Consider the following 23,070-nt stretch of genomic DNA (forward strand, 5'->3'; position numbering starts at 1 on the left):
TTATATAAAAGAATATGCCATTCTTAGAAAATACAGACTAAGATATCTAGGGGTAATGGGATTTGATAGATGTAACTTACCCTCAAAGATTCAGAAATAGAATTGCATAGATAGGCAGAGAAAACAGCACAAATGATAAAACAAATGGGATAAAGTGTTAGCAGTAGTTGAATCTGGGTAAAGGATATATACGTGTACTTTATACTATTTTTATTTTTGCAACTTTTCTGTAAATTAAAATTATTCCAAAATAAAAAGATTATTTTTGAAAAAAGCTCTCCAAGTTACAAGTGAAAAAAGCAAAGTGCAATAATGGTTACTGGTCACCAAGACATAATCTCATATTATTTTTTATGCTTATACTTTCTACCAAAATCTCTATAAGAAATTGCTCCCCGATTTTACCCGTTCCCCACTCAAGATTAACTTAAAAATAGTCAACAAAAGAGATTATTACTAGGGCAAGTATTTTGTGTAAACAAAAGCCTACAAACATGATCTTCCAATAATATGGGCCACCTGGGGGAAAAATTTTAAGCCAAGATCAGACTAGAGAGAATATTCATGAAGAGAGATTATAATTTTTTTAAAAAAATCCAAGAATGAATGAGCAATGAGATCCTTTTAGGCACTTGAGAAAGAATTGTTTAGGTAATACCTAAAAAGCATCTGAATATTGACTTTACTTCTAAATGTCTAAAAATTAGTATTCGGAAATTCCACTTCTGCCCATGAAGGATTAACTACTATGGGAACTGACTTCCTACCATAAACAATCAGAGAAGTGGAAATATATGAAATAACAGTTTAGGGCAATGGACAACAGGAAGCACAGGACTATAATCCCTGAGAGAAGAGAAATGAATGGCCCCAGTTTACTGCCTGGAGGTAGTTTCCAAGCTTCAGTGCAGGGACAGAGAGTGAAACAGAGCCCAGTGGTCTTGCTGAGCTGAGGAGACAGAGACTGGAGTTCCTGGAAGCTGGGGTGACTATAATTTGCAGACAGAGTACCAGCGAGCATAAAGCTGCATAGAGAGAGAACTCCAGAGATCTACAACGGTGTCCTCTCAAATCTTTGGCTGAGTACCAATCAGTACATGTTTGAGAAAAACCTGAGGCCAAGGGAAAAAAGATCATGAGATTTTTCCAATGAATCTAAACAGTTCCTAGAGCTCCCAAAGGCACCAGCCAGAGTGGAGAGACTTCATAATAACAGGGGCATTGGGTAGAGTCTTTGAAGAGACATGCCTTAGTAGTGGGGCTCAGTTAGTCCCAGAATAAAGAATCTGGACCAGGCATAAAAAAGCTTAAAAACAAGTTTCTAAAGGATCAAACTGATCTCCAAGTTATCTAATTATACACCAGAACAAAAATCCAGTATCTAACAACATAAAATTCACAATGTCTGCATCTAGTCAAAAACTACCAGGCATGCAAAGAAGCAGGAAAAGATGAGATATAATCAGCAGATAAACCAATCAACAGAAACAGACCCAGAAATTCCAGAGATGACGGAATTAGTAGACAGGAACCTTAAACCATTTATTACAAATATTGTCAATATACTCAAGGATGTAAAAGAAAACATAATGAGGGAAATGGAAAAAAATAAGACTAAAATGGAAGTTCTAGAAATGAAAAATATACTGGATGAGTTTAACAGCATATTACATACTCAGGAAGTAAAGATCAGCGAATTTGAAGACATGACCATAGAAATTATCCAAAACAAAACACACTGAGAAAAAAGAAGGGGGGAAAAAAAAAAGAACAGAAGCCTTAGGGAACTGTGGGACAATATTAAGTGGTCTAACATGTAATTAGTGTCCCAGAAAAAAACCAAGAGAGGACAGAAAAAAATATTTGAAGAAATAATGGATGAAAAATTTCCAAATTTAATGAAAACTATACACCCACAGATCTAAGGTCAATGAATCTCAAGCAGAAAGAAAACCACACCAAGGCACATCACAATCCAACTAATGAGAAACAGTAATAAAGAGACAAATCTTAAAACGCAGCTAGAGGGGAAAAAAAGACACATTACATAGAGAAAAACAAAGATAAAAATGACAGGAGACTGACTTCTCATCGGAAATCAGGCAGGCCTAAACATGACAAGCCCACAGCCAATATCATACTCAATGGTGAAAAGCTAAAAGCTTTTCCTCCAAGATCAAGAATAAGATGCCTACTTTCACTACTTTTATTCCACACAGTACTGGAAGTCCTAGCCAGAACAATTAGGCAGGAAAAAGAAATAAAAAATATCCAAACTGGAAAGGAAGAAGTAAAACTGTCTCTATTTGCAGGTGACATGGTATTACATATAGAAAACCCTAAAGACCCCAACAAAAAACTGTTAGAACTAATAAATTAATTCAATAAAGTTGCAGGATATGAAAATCAGTTGCATTTCTATACACTAACAATGAACTATCAGAGAGAAATGAAGAAAACAAGCTCATTCACAATTGCATCAAAAAGAATAAAATACCTAGGTATAAATTTAACCAAGGAGGTGAAAGATCTATACACTGAAAACTATAAGACACTGATGAAAGAAACTGAAGAAACACAAATAAATGGAAAGATATTCCATGCTCATGGATTGGAAGAATTAATATTGTTAAAATGTCCATATTACCCAAAGCAATCTACAGATTCAATGCAATCCCTATCAAAATTCCAATGGCACTTTTTACAGAAATGGAAAAAAAATCCTAAAATTTGTATGGAACCACAAAAGACCCCGAACAGCCAAGGTAATCTCAAGAAAGAATAAAGCTGGAGGCATCACTCTTCCTGATTTCAAACTATATTACAGGGCCAGCCCCGTGGCTTAGCGGTTGGGTGCATGCGCGTCCCACATACAGCAACTAGAAGGATGTGCAACTATGACATACAACTATCTACTGGGGCTTTGGGGGAAAAATAAATAATAAAAAATTGTTTAAAAACTATATTACAAAGCTATAGTAATCAAAACAGTATGATACTGGCATAAAAACAGACACATAGATCAATGGAACAGAACAGAGAGCCTAGAAATAAACCCATGCATATATGGTCAATTAATTTATGACAAAGGATCCAAGAATATACAACGGGAAAATGATAGTCTCCTTAATAAATGGTGCTGGGAAAACTGGACAGCCACATGCAAAAGAATGAAACTGAACCATTATTTGAAACCATAGACAAAAATCAACTCAAAATGGATTAAAGACTTAAATTTAAGACTTGAAACTATAAAACTCCTAGAAGACAACATAGGAGGTAAGCTCCTTGACATCAATCTTGGCAGTGATTTGTTGGATTTGACACCAAAAGCAAAGGCAACAAAAGCAAAAATAAACAAGTGGGACTACCTCAAACTAAAAAGCTTCTGCACAGCAAAGAAAACCATCAACAAAATGGAAAGGCAACCTATGGAATAGGAAAAAATATTTGCAAATCCTGTATCTGATAAGGGGTATAAATATCAAAAAAATATAAAGAACTCACATAACTTAATAGCAAAAACAAACAATCCAATTAAAAAATGGACAGAGGAACTAAATAGATATTTCTCCAAAGACATACAAATGGCCAACAGGTACCTGAAAAGGTGCTCAACATCACTAATCAACAGGGAAATGCAAATCAAAACCATAGTAAGATATCACCTCACACCTGTTAGAATGGCTATCATCAAAAAGACAAGAGACAACAAGTGATGGTGAGGATGTGGAGAAAAGCGAACCCTTGTGCACAGTTGGCAGGAATGTAACTTGGTGCAGCCACTATGGAAAACAGGGTGGAGAGTCCTCAAAAAATTAAAAATAGAACTATCATATGATCCAGCATACGACCCTACTTCTGGGTATACATCTGAAGGAAATGAAAACAGGACCTCAAAGAGACATTTGCACTCCTTGTTCACTGCAGCACTATTCACAATAGCCAAGATATGGAAACAAGCTAAGTGTCCATCAACGGACAAATGAATAGAGAGGATGTGGTACATATATACACAAGGGAATATTATTCAGCCACGAGAAAGAAGGAAATCCTGCCATTTGTGACAATATGGATGAAACTTGAGAGCATTACGCTAGATGATATAGGCCAGACTGAGAAAGACAAATACTGTATGGTATCACTTATTTGTGGAATATTAAAAAAAAAAAAAAGTCAAACTCACAGAAACAGAGAGTAGAAAAGTGGTTGCCAGAGGCTGGGGGGTGGGGAAAATACGGAGAGACTGGTAAAAGAGTACAAACTTTCAGCTATAAGATGAATAAGGTCTGAGGATCTAATACAAAACATGGTGACTATAGTTGATAACACTGCATTATATAAACGAAATTTGCTAAGAGTTGAATTTAAATGTTCTCACCAAAAAATAAACCAATAAATAAATATGTGAGGTGATGGATGGGTTAACTCAATGGGGGGAATCCTTTCACAATGTATTCATATATCAAATCACCATTATGTACACTTTAAATATGTTACAATTTTATTTGTTAATTATACCTCAATAAAGCTGAAAAAAATTTAAAAAAAAATAAATCAGGTAGGCCTATAGAAAAAGGAATGACATCTTTAAAGTGCTGAAAGAAAAGTATGAACCCAGAATTCTATACTACTGAAAATGTCTTTTCAAAAATAAAGGCAGGATCGGCTTGGTGACATAGTGGTTAAGTTTGCACGCTCCACTTCAGTGGCCTGGGGTTTGCGGGTCTGGATCCCGGGTTTGGATCCTGGGTGCAGACTTACTACTCATCAAGCCACGCTGTGCTGCCATCCCACATACAAAATAGAGGAAGACTGGCTAGATGTTAGCTTAGAGACAATCTTCCTCAAGCAAAAAGATGAAAATTGGCAGCAGATATTAGCTCAGGGCAATCTTCCTCATCAAAAACAAAAACAAAAAGAAAACAGAAATAAAGGCCAAGACTTTTTTCAGACCAAGAAATGCCAAAAGAATTCATTGCCAATAGATCTGTACTATAAGAAATGTTAAAGGATGTTTTTAGACAGGAAGAGTGCCAGAAATGGCAAATATGCAGATAAATATACAATAGTCTATCTCATCTTAATTTCTTAAAAAGATAAATGACTTTTTAAAGCAAAAATAATCCCATCGCACTGTGTGACTTATAACAGGTAAGAGTAAAACGTCTGACACTAAAGGATGGGAGGAGGGAAGTGGAAATATATTGTTGGAACCAGTACATTGTACATGTACTGGTATATTATTATTTGAGGTAGACTGTGATAAGTTAAAGATGAATATTGTAAACTCTAGAGCAACTGCTTAAAAAAATAGAGGTATAGTCAATAAATCAGTAGGAGATAAAATGGAATCATAAAAACATTCTTAATTCAAAAGAAGGCAGGAAAAGAAGAAAAAAGGAATAAAGACTAGATGGGACAAATAATGATAAGGTGGTAGATTTAAACCTAACCATATTTATAATTACATCAAATGTAAATGGTCTAAACACACTAATTAAAAGGCAGAGATTATTAGACTTGATAAAAAAAATCAAGACTTAACTACATACTGTCTACCAGAAACCCACTTTAAATACACAGATGAGTTAAAAAAATAAAAGATTGGAAAAAGATATGTTGTCCAAACATTAATTTAAAAAAAAGTTGGAGCAGCTACATTAATATCAAATAAGGTAGATGTCAAAACAAGAAATATCAACAGGGTAAAAAAAGGACATTATGAAATGATAAAGGAGTCAACCCATCAAGAAAAAATATCTAGAGGTTATGTATCTAGTACCAGAGCTCCAAAATACTTGAAGCAAAAACTGATAGAACGGCAAAGAAAAAGTTGCAATCATAGTAATTGATAGGATGAGTAAAAATTATATTTGAATGGTTTCAGAGCAAAAATAAAACAAGCAAGTAAACATAAAATAACTCACTTCACCTTTTAATTCACAAAACTTAAGTCTCAAATTGTAAAAACTTTAGAGAGGCAGAGAGAACATAAAATTTCAGGCTGAACCCTGAATCAACACCAGAAATAAGAGTGGCTATAATGGTTGTAGGCAATTCTTACCACACTGCCCATAAGAAGGCAGTGCAAATCTTAACTAAAGGCTTAAGCAAGGCTTCCGGGAAATGTGACCCACACTGGCTATTATAGTAACAGTGTCTTGACTTTGTGCATTATATGCCGCTCTTGCAGTCATTTAAACACGTGGCAATAATGGGATCTATTCTATTAATATTTGAAAGGACCTAGAGAATAAATTTTTAAAAATAATTATTTTTATAGAATGAAATTTGAGTGTCTATGTGAGAATATATAAAGTGAAGCCAAACTTCTTAATTCAAAAGGAAATTACTGGTTAGATACCAATCCCAAGCATATCAGCTCAGCCCAGAAAGCAAAATCCTTTGCAAGAAGCTGAGTTTATGGTAACCAAAATTATAAAATACTATAATGAAAATCAAGAGTCACATCCATGGATTTCCTGGAAACTACTTTGGAAAACTTAGGAATGGGCACATCCAAAGGTTTTTTTTTGTTGTTTTGTTTTTTTTAATAGACTTTTAAAATGAAAATTTTATGTTCTAAAAATGATACACTTTTTTCTCCGAGCAGCTTGATTACCCCCTTAATCCCCACCTTAGAGGTAAAGCTTTTCCATCCCGGGACAGGAAGGGAGCCTATCACCATCTGAATGTCTGCAATATTCCTGCATTTTGAATATATTATCTCCAATAATCCTCATTGAACTCTAATGAAGCAGAGGTATATTTATTCCCAAGTCACGTTTCTTCTTAGGTTTGTTTCCTTATTGGAAAAATAAGGAAAGTGATCTCTAACTTTCCCTCTGGGTTTAATATTCCATGATTCTATACAAAATATTCTGGCATCTATTCCTGAGAAGCTTACAATCTGGTTCAAGAGTTAAAGACAACTAAGTAATAATTTTAGGCACCAGCAAAAAGCATAAATAACATCAACCAAGTAAACATTATCAATATAACTTGAATAGCTAATGGCTCTGAGAAATCAGCTTAAAACCCTCAGTTAGGATGTATGATATAGAATATACTGGAGATTGAGAGGAGAGAGAGAAGGAAAGAGGGAAGAGAAGAAGGGGAGGAGAAGAGGGAAGGGAAGAAGGGAAGGAGAGAGGAAAGAGAGAGAGAATTTTTACTAGCCAAGACTAAGCTGGTAAATAATGCAAAAATAACTCAGTTCCATTGGTCCCTCTAGGAAAACTGAACAAATATAAAGACACACATCTAGACTTATTGAACCAACCGTCTTTTCCTTTCAGCAGAACATTTGAACAAGGCTCAGAGGACTTGCCCTAAATAATTTTTTTAGCTGTTAAATCTAAAATTACTAATAAATTACACAGATTTTCAAATCAATTATTTTTTTAAAAACTCCTTCTATGTGACAGTTTCAGGGTAGCATCAGTATTGTCCAAGGCATGCCCAGGAGGTCTGGACTTGTGTCACTGAGTACAGGATGCCATTAAAAGAGATGAAAAACCAATCAACCCTGAGTCCAGGCTAGTTCTGAAACTAAGAACTTGTGTTATTCTTCTCCTAGAGGTGAACACAGCTCCTGAGGTGGTAGGGGCATCTTAAACTTCAGTATTTACTTCCCTGATTTTACCCAACTTCAAGGACACAAGCTAGGACACATGTACATGCTACCCCACTGTCACTACTTGCCTGAACCACCCTCTAGTTGAAACTCTATCCCCTACCTTCTGGTTCTGGTTGCCATCTCTGCCACAGAGCTACTTCTTGGTTTTGGTAACCAGTCTGGAGCCCCTTTTTTTGCCTCAATAACCTACTCCCACTTCCTGCCCCCGCTGCTCCCTGCCCTGCCCCTCATCCAGTCCTCATTGCTTGGTATGGTCCGGCTCTTTCGTCTCCCTCTAAACTAAGGCTGCCTTGGCCATGCTGGACTGCATTCAGAGTAAGAGTACCATGCAAGTTATCTAATCTCTTTGTGTCTCAGTTTCCTCATTTGTATAACAGGGGTAATAATAATAATACATACTTCATAGGGTTAGTATGAACAATAAGTGAGTTTACCAAGTATTTAAAACAGGGTCTGATACATAATAAGCACTAGCACTACTACTATTTCTTTTTTGTTTTTTCCAGGTCAAGTGGGAGCTGCAGCTATACTCTCCTTCCTTGCGCTGCCCGTGGATGTGCACCACTGCAAGGGCAAGCGCTGGGAATTTGTCTTCTCTCCCCCGGTATGAAATAAAAGGCGACCATGAGGAAGCAGCACTGGGAATCCACCTCCAAGCTTGCTTTCTGCTCTCTAAATCTATGGGAACTGCTCCCACACAAGGTGTTCTGAGAGCGGAGCCACTTCTGGCTTAAAAATTTAATGCTCTCTACAAATCACTCATAGTGACCAATATTCTAATTCAATGCAAAATGCTGCTAATAACCTCAGATGTAAAATGTTATGGTATGTTGCAAGCTTATTTATCAGTATTTTCAAGCTTCCATTTCCTTCTGGCTCAATGTGTAAAAATTAGACTTTATAAAAGTATGGTGTAATAAACTCATTATATTTTCATAGCACCCACTTAAGTGTTCTGAAGAACTAGGGTAAGTGAGGAAGGCAGAGTAGAAGGCAAACAGAGCAAATGATGATACAATGAGGAAAAGGCCTAAAGTACTATAGTTCCAAAGCTGCGACTACCAACTGCATGAGTTTGGCAAATCATTCCACCTGTCTGAAGTGTTTGCTCATATGTAAAACTGGGATAATAGTGAACCATACTGTAATGCAGGATTTAGTAAGGATCACAAATGTCTTGAATTAAACCACAAACATTATGAAGGTCATGAAGGTTAGGAAGGCCTATGAAAGTAATTTCTTAAGTGGGCAAATGGAGGATAACATTTAATATTAATATTTAGTATACTGAAAACCTTATGATGAGGAACAAAGGGAAGATAAGCTTTGACTACTATAAACAGTAATAAAGACTCATAACTGAAGGACAGAAGCCTTTCCATTGGAGACATCTGAAAACAGATCTAGAAAACGACTAACACAAGAGAGGACTTAAAAAATAGTGCCTCTTGAAACAAGGCAACATAGTGTGCAAATAACAACAAAAAAATATTTTTTAGAAAATTTGAAATTACCTAAAGGTCTCTATATTAAACTTCTTAAGTTTAGTCTCAACATTATACTAATTTACAATGCATATACCTTACACTATAGCTATATTTTGAGGCTAACCTAAAGGATTAGAAGAAGCCACATAAGGAAAATTATAATTCTACTTTTCATTAAATTATGACTAATGTTCCACAATTGGATAGAACAAAAACTAGATGACATTTTTAAAAACTCCAACACCAAATATATAATAAGTCAGGCAAGGAATATAAATCACCATACTACTCTTGTGTCTTATTAGTGACTACAAAGTAAAAAGAAAATAACTTACCTCTATAGCAAAGATTCCTTTGTCACGCCCATATAATTTCATCTCTTCTGGAAAATACTGAAAAGCATTTATGTAAGGAATATGGTCCTCTTCAACAAATCTATATTTTTAAAAAGAAAGTTTCAATAAGAGATATGATTTAGCAAAGTAAATGAAAGAGTTGAAAATGTTATATTTCGAAGACAAGGTAAGAATCAGTTGAGCATTTTCTGTCTCCCACATATTTTGAAGAATGATAAATCTGAAAATATCTATTGTTCTCTGTACCTACGTGTGGAGAAAACATTTAGTCAATTATCAAATGATCTCTAAGTTTCTCACTAAAAAGATGAAATATTTTTCTAAGAAGTGTGTATCTTATTTGTCAGTTCATCACCAGGCTTGCAGACATGGCACTCCTATCCCTAGCTCTCCTCACATGACTAGCTCTCCCTCATCTTTTAGATCCCTTCTTCCAGGAGACCTTCCTCTATCCCTGTTTTCTTTGTTAGAACACCTCCCTTGACTACTCTTCTGTCCCCAGTACCTATAACAGTGTGTGGTAGATGCTTGTCTCTGGAAGAACAATTAAGGGAAGGGACCCCGCCCATTTGCTTACCACTCCATCCCAATGTCCAGTACAGCGTAGCTGATCAAATATTTTGAGTAAATTATTGAGTTTGAAGAAAATAGCACATGTGTATAAATAAATACACACACATATTTATTTACAATTCATTTATTAATTCAACAGAAATTTATTGAGTACTATATGCCCAGCACTATTCTAGCATGTGGGGATACAGCAGTGAACAAAACAGGAAAATATTCTTGTTCCCAAGGAGTTTACATTCTAGTGAAAAGAGAAAGTTGACAAAACAAATAAATGAAATCTACAGTATGTTAGGTAGGAAAAAATGGTAAGGAGAAAAATAAAGTAGGGAAGAATAGAGAATGAGGAATGGGGGTATTGCAACCTGTGCCATATATATATGCATACCTATGTATTAGATTTTTAAAATAAGAAAACTGTTAAGGAAAATAAGATAAGACAGAAATAAGCTAGTATAAGTTAGTATGTTTTGCCTTAAAGTCTTTGTTGTTGCTAGAGGTCGGCTGACATCTGGCTTTCAGCTTTCTAGCAGTTAAAGAACAATATTGATTCAACTTTAATTTCAAATTAAAAATGTGATTTCCTTAACTTTTTAGTCTACTGAAAGTTAAGAATTAAAGAATTTTATGTAAAAATGGTGTTTTATGAAGTTTAATGATAAAACAGAGTTCTTTAAAGCAAGCCTACAGAGAAAACCACCCCCACCTAGGTTTTCATTAATTTCTTTAACTTATATAAAAATATTTGTGCATACTAATCAGTATTCATATTATTTTGGAACTACATTTTTGGTTTAATATTATTTTATATACAGGATATACTGCATGCTTATCATTTTTTATAACTATCTAGTATTCCATGATGTTAACATATTGATAATTTATTTAGTCATTACTCCCATGTGATAATATATATATGCTAGTATTGTGTGAGGGGTGAGGAGTTCAGAAATGAAGAATACATGAAGAGTTCCCACCATGACCCTAGCAGGTCAGACAGATGGCCTGCAGAGGTGTCACTGCAGACACTGCCCCGGTGCCCCCACAGAGGCACACACACTGTGCTGTGGGAGCAGAGGGAGGAATGAGAAACTTGTCAAGGGAAGCAGAAACCTCTGCACAGAGCAGGTCTTGAGCATCTGGGGTTTTGACAATTTTCACCATTTATAAATAGGTTGCTCTTAACCTCTTTCCAGTTTTTTTTTTTTCTTTTTAAATTTGAATTTCCTTTTAGAAAAATATACACTTTTCCAAAAGATAGCTACCGAACGAAAGTTCTGAACAATCTATTCCCTTGTTAGGTATTAAGAGATGAGTCTCTGGATCAACCCAGGAAGTTGACAGAGGAACTGCCACAGACTAAAAGTATCCCATATGCTCCTCCTGACCAACAGACCAATACTCTAGCCGTGTCCCTAAAAACACTATCTCTATACTTTTATTGTACTTTTCAAAAATTTTAATCTGTGACAGACTGGAAATCTAACCAATTGGTTCTTCATCGCAGATGATTTAAGAAGCAGTGCATTAGAGTTAAGTCGTGTCTACCTGCAAAACATATCCTGAACCCATTCATCACCTCCTATCCCACTGTAATCCAAGCCACTATCTCTTGCCTGAAGTATAGCAAAAGACCACCTGGTCTCCCTGCTTCCACCATTGCCTACGTAGAATCCATTTTCCTCATAGCTGCCTGAATGATCGGATCATGTCTCCATGCTAAAATCTTCCAGGGGCTCACTATCACACTTAAAAGCCAAACTCCTAGAGTATGGGTTTCCTTTTGGAATTGCGAATATACCCTGGAAATAAATAGAGGTGATGATTGCACAACCTTGTAAATATACTGAAAACCACTGAATTGTACATTTTAAAATGGTGAATTTTATTGTATATGAATTATACTTCAATTTAAAAAAAAATCTGAACTCCTAACTTGGCTTATAAAGACCTATATCTGGCCCCCACTTATTATCTCCTGGCCCTCATCCTCCTACTTCTCCTTCAAATTCTCTTACTCCCATCACAATAGCTGCCTCTGCTCCTTGATCACACAGAGTTTGCTCTTGCTTTAGGACTTGGCACTAGCAACCTCCCTCTACCTGGAATGCTAGCATTTCTGATATTCACCTGCTGGCTCTATTTTCATTCAAAGTGCAGCTTAAATTCCACCTTTTCAGTGAGGACTTCCCTAATAACCAATCTAGAGTAGCCACCTAGTCATTCTCTATCACATCATCCTATTTCAATCTTCAGCACAGCACTTTACTGTCTGACTATTTTTTATTTATTTATTATGTATTTGCCCATCTGTTTCCTCCTCTAGTCTAGAACTTCATGAGAGCAGGGACTTGATCTACATGGTTCACAGCTGTATCTCAAGAGTCTAGCCTCTAGAACAACACCTGCACATAGTCAATGTTCAATAAATATTTATGTTGGCTATTTTTATTTATTATTGTTGTTATTGGTGGGAAGGCAGGGTCCTTTAAACACTACTTTAAGGATTATGAATTTAACCCAAGAACTATAGACACTGCTATAGGATTTAAACAGGGGAGTGACATGCCGGATCAGTATAAGATATATGGGTATTGTGGCCAGGCTAACAATGTATCTGCCCTTCAAATCAATGTTCTTTAAATATTTTTTCAAAATTTGGCAGTAGTTCTCAAACTTTAGCATCCATAAGAACGCCCTGGAGGGCTTATTAAAACGGAGACTACCCGGCCCTACCCCCAGACTTTCTGATTTAGAAGGTTAGAATGGGTCCAAGAATTTGCATTTCTAACAAGTTCCCAGGTGATGCTGATGCTGCAGGTCAGGGGGCCACACTTTGAGAACCTGTGACTTAGAACTCTTTCTCCAAGAAAAACAGAGTAAGAGGATCAGTGGTGACAGTCTCTTCTCCTATCACTCCAAGCAATTAAGCTTAGTTCCCAAATTTGTATGTCCCACAGAGCAAAATAAAAGCCCTCCAGAAAACTCGATCCAATCTCCTTGAGGCACTTTAGAATTCCCCTTGCAGGCAGGAGAGGCAAGAGGGAGGAAGGGAAAGAGACATACAGACAGACAAAGGTGTATGATCTTATCCCCATCCTTCCAACCACATATAATACTCTCCTTGAGAAGAATTTTGGGTAAATATTATTTTCCCCTTCTTGCTAGATTTCTAGGAGAGTTTTTTACCCCCTTACAGACTGCCCTGGGTAGGATGGCTAGCCCCTTTATCCAGCTCTAATGATAGGATTAGATTGCTGTTTCTGTACAATCCCTCTGGTTATCAGGAGGAAAATGAATAGCAGTGGCAGAAGACTACAGGCATAGGGCTCACTTGGGAGGTTGCTAAGTTATCCAAGATAGAGACAGAGGAATGGGGAGAAAAATGGTTTTGAGAGTTATTTTGGAAGTATAATTGATAGGACATAATGACTAATTGTATATGTAGCGAAAGGAAAGAGTCAAGGATGATTCTTAGGTTTCTGGATAGGACGCAACAGAGTACATGGTATTTACGAAGAAAGAAACCACTGGAGAAGGAGCTGGATGAAGAGAAAGATGAACCTCTTTTAGTCATGCTGATTTTGAGATACCATAAAGACACCAAGTAGTATCCAGCAGGCAGCTGTATATATGAGTATATGGGTCTGGCCCTCAGTAGACAAGTCCGGGCTGGAGATATAAATTTGGGAGTCATCATCATATAGATGGTAATTAAAGTCTTGGGAGAAGATGAGATCACCCAATGAGGGCAGACAGAGCAAGATGAGGTTTTTAACTTAACAGTAAAATTCACTGAATCACGGACTATCTGCATGCAGAATTAACGACATCTGAGAAAAGCCATGTTATTTGGTTGATGTAGCCAAATTCAAAGGCACTATCATTATTTACTAGAGGCATTTTATTTAATCAAAGCACCTAGTGCCAATAATGATGATGATGACGATGAAGGAAAAAACAATAATAACTAGCATTGAGTTTTTATTACGTGCCAAGCACTGTTCTAAGTGCTTTTCATGTAGTACTAATTATTGAAAGTAGTTACAACCCTATGAGGTAGATATTATTATTAGCTCCATTTTACCAATGAGGAAACAGAGGCAGAGAGAAATTAAATAACTTACACAACGTCACATAACATACAAGTGGCAGAGCCAGAATTTGAAGCCAGGAATCTGGTTATAAATCTGTGCTCTTAAAACCACTCAACACACTGATTAAATCCAAATGTTATTATTAAGAACACATATAAAGCAAGGGAAAAATCAACATATTAATGATTTTGGCACATCTTCTATTTAACAAGAAATTCTTACACACAATGCCATAATTTATTCATTAACTATAAAATGCTGTAGATTATCTTGAAAATGTATATGCTGACTATCTACATAATAGCTTCTTCCAAAAGTTTTGTTTTCAATTTTACCTTACAAACACAGACAACCTATATTTTAGTTCTTAACACTAGTGTATGCTTTTGTGTAACTACTAATAACCATTTGCCAATGTAAAGGTCATCTGTTCATCTTCTCTCTTAGAAATGAAAAATACTTATACTACTACTCAGGTGCTTATACATCATTTTTCATCTTCAAAGCATTTTACTCACATTACATAATTAATTTTCCAACACCCTGTGTAAGGTAAATACTATTATTTCCACTATACAAATAAGGAAACCAAGAAGATAAATTACTAGTCCAGGGAGGATTACATTTCAGAAGTAGAACGCAGGCTACCCAATCTTTTCAGTCCCTTCCTCAATTTGAGCCTCTTTGTAAAATTCAAAATATCCAAAGGTTGTCCCCTAGTTGACACAGATAATCAGCAAAGAGATCATCATACAAGAGGCCCAGCTTACCTCAAAAGATCTGAAAGAGTAATTGTCTCTCTCTGCCAAAGTAATGACAGATAGCAGAAAGCAAGTGTTCTTGGTACAGTCATCTTCACAATTCCTTTCTCCTTTCGTAGTGAATACTCGACTCCATCAAGAGATCCAGAACAGATGGATGCCGTTTCTTAGGGGATAAATGGATATTTTTAAAAGTGTAAGTAACTATTTTGGACAACAAAAGAAGAAAAACAACAAAAAACCCAAAGAGGCGTTTTAAATGTCTTCAAATCCGGTTAAAATTGATATACTGTTTACAAAGAGCAATTTGGCAATAAAGAGCAATGACGGTTTAGAGGAAATCGGCCAAAAAGGTAATTGTTGGTTCTTTGTGCAAGTGGGATGGGCCAGGATTCTAAAGAGGGATTTAACCTGCTTGAATTATTTTATAGCGAACAAGAACAATTTTTCAAATAAATAAAAGGGTAAACAATTACAAAGGAAAGCAAAAAATGTTTAACTCCTTTGACCCAGGCCTCAATTCACATGCCTCCTTCTCTGAGAGGCTCTCCAAAACACTAGCTAGGGCAGTTCCTCCCACTCCCACTCTCCAGGGCATTATTTTATCCTCACTCATTGGACACTTACTCATCCCATTCTTTATGCCACTGTTCTAGGTCTGGTGAACTGACAGTGAACAGTGTGTCATCTCTCTTGGAACTTACATTCTAGTAATGGGAGACAGTCAATAAACAAACAAACAAAATTACAATTGACAGCATGGTAAGTGCTACATAGAAAAATAGCAATGTAGGGGTAAAGTGATGGGAAGGGAAGAGACGTGTGCTATTTTATATGGATGGTCAGAGAAGCCTCTTTGGGAAGGTGCCATCTGAGCAGAGACCAGAATGAATTCAGAGTGTAAGTCCTGAGGATCTCAGAAAGAACATCAAGTGCATCAGCAGGACTGAACTTGAAGGAACAGTAGGAAAGCCAGTGTGCGAGAGCATCATAGGTGAAGCGAAAATGGTAGGAGATGACATAGGAGAGAGAATAAGAAACTATAGTACGTAGGGCTTTGTAGGTCATGATCTGTACATTGAATTTTATTCTAAATATGATAAGAAGTTTCTGCAGAGTTTTAAACAGAGGAGCAACATGATCTCATTTATGTTTCTAAAATGGTCACTCTGGCTGCTGTATGAAGGATGGAGTCCTAGGATGGCAAGAGCGGACACAGGAGACCACTGTTCCCAGAGAGGGATGATGGGCACTGGGACTAGAGTGGCAGCACTACGGGGAGAGGGGCTGGATTCTGGACATATTCTGAAGGCAGAGTCAAAAGGATTTGCTGATAGACTGGATATGAAGCATGAGAGAAAAAGAGAAGTATGATTCCAAAGTTTTTGGCCTGAGCAACAAGAATGAAGATGCCATTTACTTCGTCAAGAAAGATGACAAAAGAGCAGGTTTGATGAGAAAAATCAAGATATCAGAATTGCACGTGTTAAGTGTAAGATTTTATTAAATATACAAATGGAAATGTTGAGTAGACAGTTGAATAATAAAATTTATAGTTCAGAGGGGAGGCTAGGCTAGAGATGGGAATTTTAGAGTCATCAGGATATAGGTGGTGTTTAAAGCCAGAAGTGAGGGCAGATAGAAAGCAGGACTAGGAATAACCCTGAGAGATCCAAGCTTTCTTGGACAAAAACTCTCCAAATTATTCCTCAAAATCCCTTTTTCCAAAGCCTGTAAATCTTTTCTTCACAGCATTTATCAGTAACTGAACTTTTCTTTTTTATGTGTGCATTTATTGTCCAGCTCCTCTCACTACAATCTAAGCACCTTGAAGGCAGACAGCCTTGCTCACCACTGTGTCCTCAGTGCCCAGAACAGGTGCTAGCAAAGTTCTCAAAGTATAGTCCCTGGACCAGCTGTATTAGCACCACCTGAGAAGCAAATTATTGCACTTACCAATCTGTACTCTAACAAGCCCTCCAGGTGATTCTGATGGATGCTAAAGTTTGAGGACTACTGTTTTAAAAGAATATATAAGGACATAGATTTCCATAAACTATTATGTTAAAAAAATACATATATATAAGACAACATGTAGGAACTTCCAGTCAAGATGACAGATTGAAAACACATATTAGCCTCTGCTCTGTCCCACTACGATTATAAAGGAATTTTTAAAAGATATAAACTCAAGAATAAATAGATGGAAAAGGACACAACAGCAATAAAATCTTAATAGCTAGAAAGCATATGGATAGGCAATTATTGCCTTAGCAGTCCTGAGAAAGCTGGATTCAAAGCCAGCGGTAGGAAAAGTCAAAAACCAATCTAATTTTCCCCTGGGGACCCCTAAAGAAGGCTCAGGAATTGGTTAAACAGGTACCCCGGGAAATTGGGTAAAGGCAGGGTTAACACGAGGAGAACTGCTTGAAAGTCTGATTAAGAAGCAGTTAAGACACTCAGATTCCTACCCTAACTTCATGCAGCCAAATGACTTCCCGGCCCCAATCTTGGCAGAAAATTGGAAGTTTCTCATTTAGAAAGAGTAAAACAGTCTCTAGCATAGGGCATGTCAATCAGACACACATTTGACAGTAGGGGTTCCTTACTGAAAACAAGAGGATTAAGTGAAAGTTTACATATTGAGTATTGAGACAATCCCCCACTGCCCTCGGGCCTTCTTCCTACCCAGTTTCCAGAACAGCTAGGATTACACCCTCCAAATAAAAGATTCAGAGATTTCTCTGGAAAATCTGATCAACTTGGGGGGGAAAGATTTAAAGATGATAATACTGGAGGTTCGCTAAGAAAATAACCCAGCTAGATCACCCTCTCATACACAACAGAGCTGACAAGGGTACATAGCTTTCAATCAACTTTTTAGTCTCCATTTTTAAACAGGACTAGCCATCTTAGGCTCATTAAACATTTGAAGAAAGCCTCTCATATAAAAAGCAGAGGACAAAACAATCAAATCAGACGGGAAATAACTTTAATATCCACAGCAAAATAAGAAAAGATGCTCCACAAAAATGAGGGAGTAAACCAGGAAAGATGAAATGGGATCAAGGAAATAAGGTATTTAACAAAAGAGAAGTGATAGACTCCTCAGGATAGTGGTAAAGAGATCCCAAAGACAGCTGGGACCCACGTGTAGAGATAAATCATTCTAGATAGCAGCAGGTGAGAAGCTCCAGAAAGACTTCTTCCGGAAGATGAAATTGATAGAATTTCTAAGGAATTGAGAGATTTTCAGAACTGGAAGTGTGGAGATCCAATAGTACTAAATTATAGATTAGTAATAAATAAATAGGAAAGTAAACAAATAGGATAATTATCAATACTGGGAAAACCAAAGGATATATAAAGAGTAATCAGATTAAGCTACGTGGCTCAGTTCTAAACAGCATTTATATATTTATAATAATTTAAGCATTAAATATTGATCTAGTAAAAAATTATAATTATATTGGGAAGACAGAGAAAATGCATAGTTGTGTGCTGGTGGCTACGTGGGGACAAGGGACAGTGAGGAATGTGTGAAAAAGGTAAGACTTCACCCTCCATGTAGGAACTGAACAGCTAATGTGGAAAACCAGAAATCAAGATGCAGTACTAGAAGCATATGATATAGAGAGATGGAGGTTGCAAAAGAGCTGAAAATGAATGCCTCTTGGGAATAGGACATTTGCGGGGGACGGTGGACTACAATTTATTTTTACAATTTTTTTATAACAAGTCTTATAAATCTATTTGAATTACATGCACGTAGAATTTTGATTTAAAAATTTAAAGAATGAAGGGGCCGGCTCAGTGGCGCAAGTGGCTAAGTAAGCGCGCTCCGCTGCAGTGGCCGGTGGTTCGCCGGTTCTGATCACGGCCGCGCACTGACGCACCGCTTGGCAAGCCATGTTGTGGCGGCGTCCCATATAAAGTGGAGGAAGATAGGCATGGATATTAGCCCAGGGCCAGTCTTCCTCAGCAAAAAGAGGAGAATTCCTGATCTTCCTCACAAAAAAACAAAAAGCAAACAAACAAAACTTTAAAGAATGAAGAAATAGTTTACATTTTTGCAAAAACAAAAATAAAACTCTTTCCCTTTCTCTCTCTATATACATGAATAAAAAACTTTCTAGAATGATCTACTACAGCAATAATGGTTATTTCTAGGTGGTACTGGGAATAACTGGGAATTTTATTTTCTTTGTGAATATCTGCATTTTATAGTTTTGTAATAAGAGTTGTATTATTACGGGGGTTGGCCCGGTGATGCAGCGGCTAAGTGTGCGCGCTCCGCTTAGGCAGCCTGGGGGTTCGCAGGTTTGGATCCCGGGCATGCACCGAAGCACTGCTTGTCAGGCCATGCTGTGGCGACGTCCCATATAAAGTAGAGGAAGATGGGCACGGATGTTAGCCCAGGGCCAATCTTCCCCAGCAAACAAGAGGAGGATTGGCATTGGATGTTAGCTCAGGGCTGATCTTCCTCACAAAAAAAAAAAAAGAGTTGTATTAATAGTTACTTTTAATGTAAACACTAAAATAAAGCTCTGAGGCTCATTATTTACTAAAAAACACACACACAAACAAAAACCCTTAACATAGGTAAACAATCATGATGTTTTAAAAGGCTTGGATGGTTTTGGAGTCACAGTCCTCTAGGACCATTTGAGTTCAGGCTTGCCTGAGAGCAGGGAGAAGAAAACTCCAGAGATTCATTGCTGCCCGATGATTCTATGGTTCTAACTTCTTTATTTCTTTGGACACTGAAAGCAACTTATCTGATATCTGTGTCACTGTGCAGTTTGGCAAGAAATGCAGATATGCTGATAAAAAGAATTTTTAATCTTTGGAGGGCAAGGGGCTTGCAAAGAAGCAGTCCATACAAAAAATGTTGTGTTGAAAATTTTATATAACACACTTAACCCATATTTCAACAACCCCTAACACCAGAGGGTTTGGAAGCTGTCTCCCAAAGAACTCTATTAGCACACATTAAGATTCTAGTAATCTATAATAAAAGCCTGGTCGGTTCTTTGAGGTCTGTTTCCCACCATGTTTTTTTTTTTAAAAATGTAGTGTGGAAACAACTAAAATTATGAATAAATGCTTTGGGGAGAAGGTCTATATCTGTAACCTTAGATATACTCCTCATTTATTTTAAATCATGGAATTAAATCAGCAGAAAAGATGCAGACACATACATACATACATACACACACACACACACACACACACACTATGGTAAATTTTATTCAGCTTGCTTTAGTCTGTGCTTAGAAATTGGGCATATCTTTGACTCTTGTCCATCTTACCATATGGCTGAGTTCTATCATTTCTCTGCTGCAATTTTTCTTGAAAATCCTGAGCCCACACATATATACGATCTTTACTGAGCTAGCCTCCTTCTTTCTGTATCCACTTACTGTTTAGCTCCCTTTAAAAAATTAAAAAACCACACAAAAATACTAGTGTGGAGACAAGGTACCTTTTTAGAAATTGCACTAAGACTTCATTTGATTTACCTTTCTCCTAGCCATATGATTCAGCAAGTCATTCTTCTTGCTAGGCCAAGTTCCTTTCCTTGGAATATGAAGACATTGGACTAAATTATTTTTAAGATGCATTACCAGCTTTAAAATTCAAGGTAGTGTGATTCTCATTTTTACCTGATTGAGATGCTTTGATGATGGGGAAAGGTTTTTGAGTGTGCACATCAGGCTGAGACTCGGCTCCACTTTCAACAAAAGAAGGACAGCTCAAGTCACTGAGCAGCTCAGGCTCACTGTCCCAGTCTGAATGACTTGGATTATCTTCTAATACCTATTTGCAAAATAATATAAATAAAATTATTGCATAGGAATTTAAAATGCAATTAATTTCCATGAACTTAAACAATTCCTGACCATTACAAACACTGTAAAGAAACCACTCTAGAGAACTGCAACCATCTGCCAAGTCTCTAAGACTGAAAGACCTTTACTTCTGCAATGCGCTCCCCGGCCACTCCCGGCAATGCTTCTCAGAGAAGGGAAACAGACAAGGGTGAGCGAGGAAACCAGCTACCAGCAGATGCATCAGGCCTCCTTCTCCCTGTAACTAACATCCCTCTTGTAGCTCTAGTATGTACACCAACAAAAACATCAAGTGTCAATAATGACTCCATGTACACTGCTGGCTGCTTCTTACCGAGCCTACCTGGGGAATTTCTGCTTTGCATCTTTGCTAACTGACAGCTTCCAAACCTATATCTCCCGCCTGGACCTCTCTCCTGAACTGAAGACGTGTGTATCTGAGTATCTGACATTTCCTCTTGCGTGTCTCACAGCTGTCTCAAACTTCACACATCCAAAACTGAACCACTGCTCTTCCTGCTTCACCTGTCGTTTCAGTTGATGGCAGCTCCTTCCTGCCAGTTGCTCAGGCCAAAAACCTTAAGTCATCCTTGATGACTCCCCTCTTTCTCTCACACCCCATATCCAATCCATTAGGAAATTCTGTTGGCTCTACCCAAAGTTTCTCTAGAATCCTATCACCTGGTCCCAGCCATTTCTCCTCTCGAGGAGTGCTTCTCAAACTTTAGTGTGTAGAGGAAACACCTAGGAACTCTGTTAAAATGCAGATGCTGATTCAGGAGGTCTGGATGAGGCCTGAAATTCTGTACTTCTTCCCCTAGATATCCTCATGGCTTACTTTCTCCCTTCCTTAAGACTGCTCATCAGGGTCTTCCCTGACTACTCTATATCAAAGAGTACCCTTCCCTGCTATCCCATATTCTGTCCTTCTTACCAGATTTACAGACTTGCTTGTTTGCTTGCTTTTTCTGGAAGTTTTAAGTAATTTATTTCACCCAAGATCACATAAATCAAAAGTACTGGAGCCAGGATTCAGATGCAGGCCTCTTACTACTCTTGGAACAGTTATACCCAAAGCACAAAAAAAATTTACTAAATATTTGAGAAGACTAACTTGTAATTTAAAAGCAAGTGCTCCGTTTTCCTTTCAAAAGAGTTTAGCTGTACTCTTTTGATAGAAATTATATTACCAATTCATATACCAGCTTAAAATTTTGCTTATTGCTTATTTATTCACCAAGAAGATTTTAGTGTGATGCTAACATTACTTTACACAGGTATTTATTCAAGTCAACAAAGCCTTTTTTATTATCTTAAGTTAACCCAAAAGTATTAAAATGTCAGAGAGAATCCCAGGTTCTGATTTTAAATTTCTATTGTTAGGCAAAGCCCCAGTGCATAAATATAACCAACAAATACCTTAGCTATGTAATTTTAAATATCAAGTTCTTAATATTTTGGATAATTCTTTCTATTCTTTTTCAAAGTGTCACCTTAGAACCATATAGCATCTTTTGCTTTTCTTGAGAAATACCCGCCCCCTGAATCAAAATAGGATAATGTTTCATAACACTATGATTATAAAATGTCTTCATTATCTTACACCATACACAAAAATTGACTCAAAATGGATTAAAGACTTGAATGTAAGACCTGAAACCATAAAACTCCTACAAGAAAACATAGGCAGAACATTCTCTGATATCGGTCTTAGCAGCATCTTTTCGAATACCATGTCTACCCAGGCAAAGGAAACAAAAGAAAAAATAAACAAACGGGACTACGTCAGACTAAAAAGCTTCTGCAAGGCAAAGGAAACCATCAACAAAACAAAAAGACAACCCACCAATTGGGAGAAAATATTTGCAAATCATATATCTGACAAGGGGTTAATTTCCAAAATATAAAAAGAACTCATAAAACTCAACAACAAAAAACCAAACTCGATCAAAAAATGGGCAGAAGATATGAACACACATTTCTCCAAAGAAGATATACAGATGGCCAACAGGCACGTGAAAAGATGTTCAACATCACTAATTATCAGGGAAATGCAAATCAAAACTACAATGAGATATCACCTTATACCTGTCAGAATGGCTATAATTAACAAGACAAAAAATAACAAATATTGGAGAGGATGTGGAGAAAAGGGAACCCTCATACACTGCTGGTGGGAATGCAAACTGGTGCAGCCATTATGGAAAACAGCATGGGGATTTCTTAAGAAATTAAAAATAGAAATACCATATGATCCAGCTATCCCACTACTGGGTATTTATCCAAAGAACACGAAATCAACAAT

At 37.0% G+C, this 23,070-nt stretch overlaps 1 protein-coding gene across 3 annotated transcripts in view; it reads right to left on the reverse strand.

Moving 5' to 3' along the window:
* The window catches only part of TAF1B (TATA-box binding protein associated factor, RNA polymerase I subunit B), a 69,829-nt gene that overhangs the window by 35,257 nt on the left and 11,502 nt on the right, over positions 1-23,070 (reverse strand). For all 3 annotated transcript variants that reach the window (XM_087437171.1, XM_087437172.1, XM_087437173.1), the window contains 3 exons: positions 20,580-20,733; positions 14,923-15,079; positions 9,465-9,564 (listed from right to left, as the gene is read on the reverse strand). In XM_087437171.1, the coding sequence (XP_087293297.1) occupies positions 9,465-9,564; positions 14,923-15,079; positions 20,580-20,733 (411 nt within the window). The remainder of the gene's footprint in view (positions 1-9,464; positions 9,565-14,922; positions 15,080-20,579; positions 20,734-23,070) is intronic.

Source organism: Ceratotherium simum, chromosome 11 (genome assembly GCF_057802395.1).
Source record: "Ceratotherium simum simum isolate JZ-2026a chromosome 11, ASM5780239v1, whole genome shotgun sequence".
In the NCBI taxonomy this organism is placed as follows: Eukaryota; Metazoa; Chordata; class Mammalia; order Perissodactyla; family Rhinocerotidae; genus Ceratotherium; species Ceratotherium simum.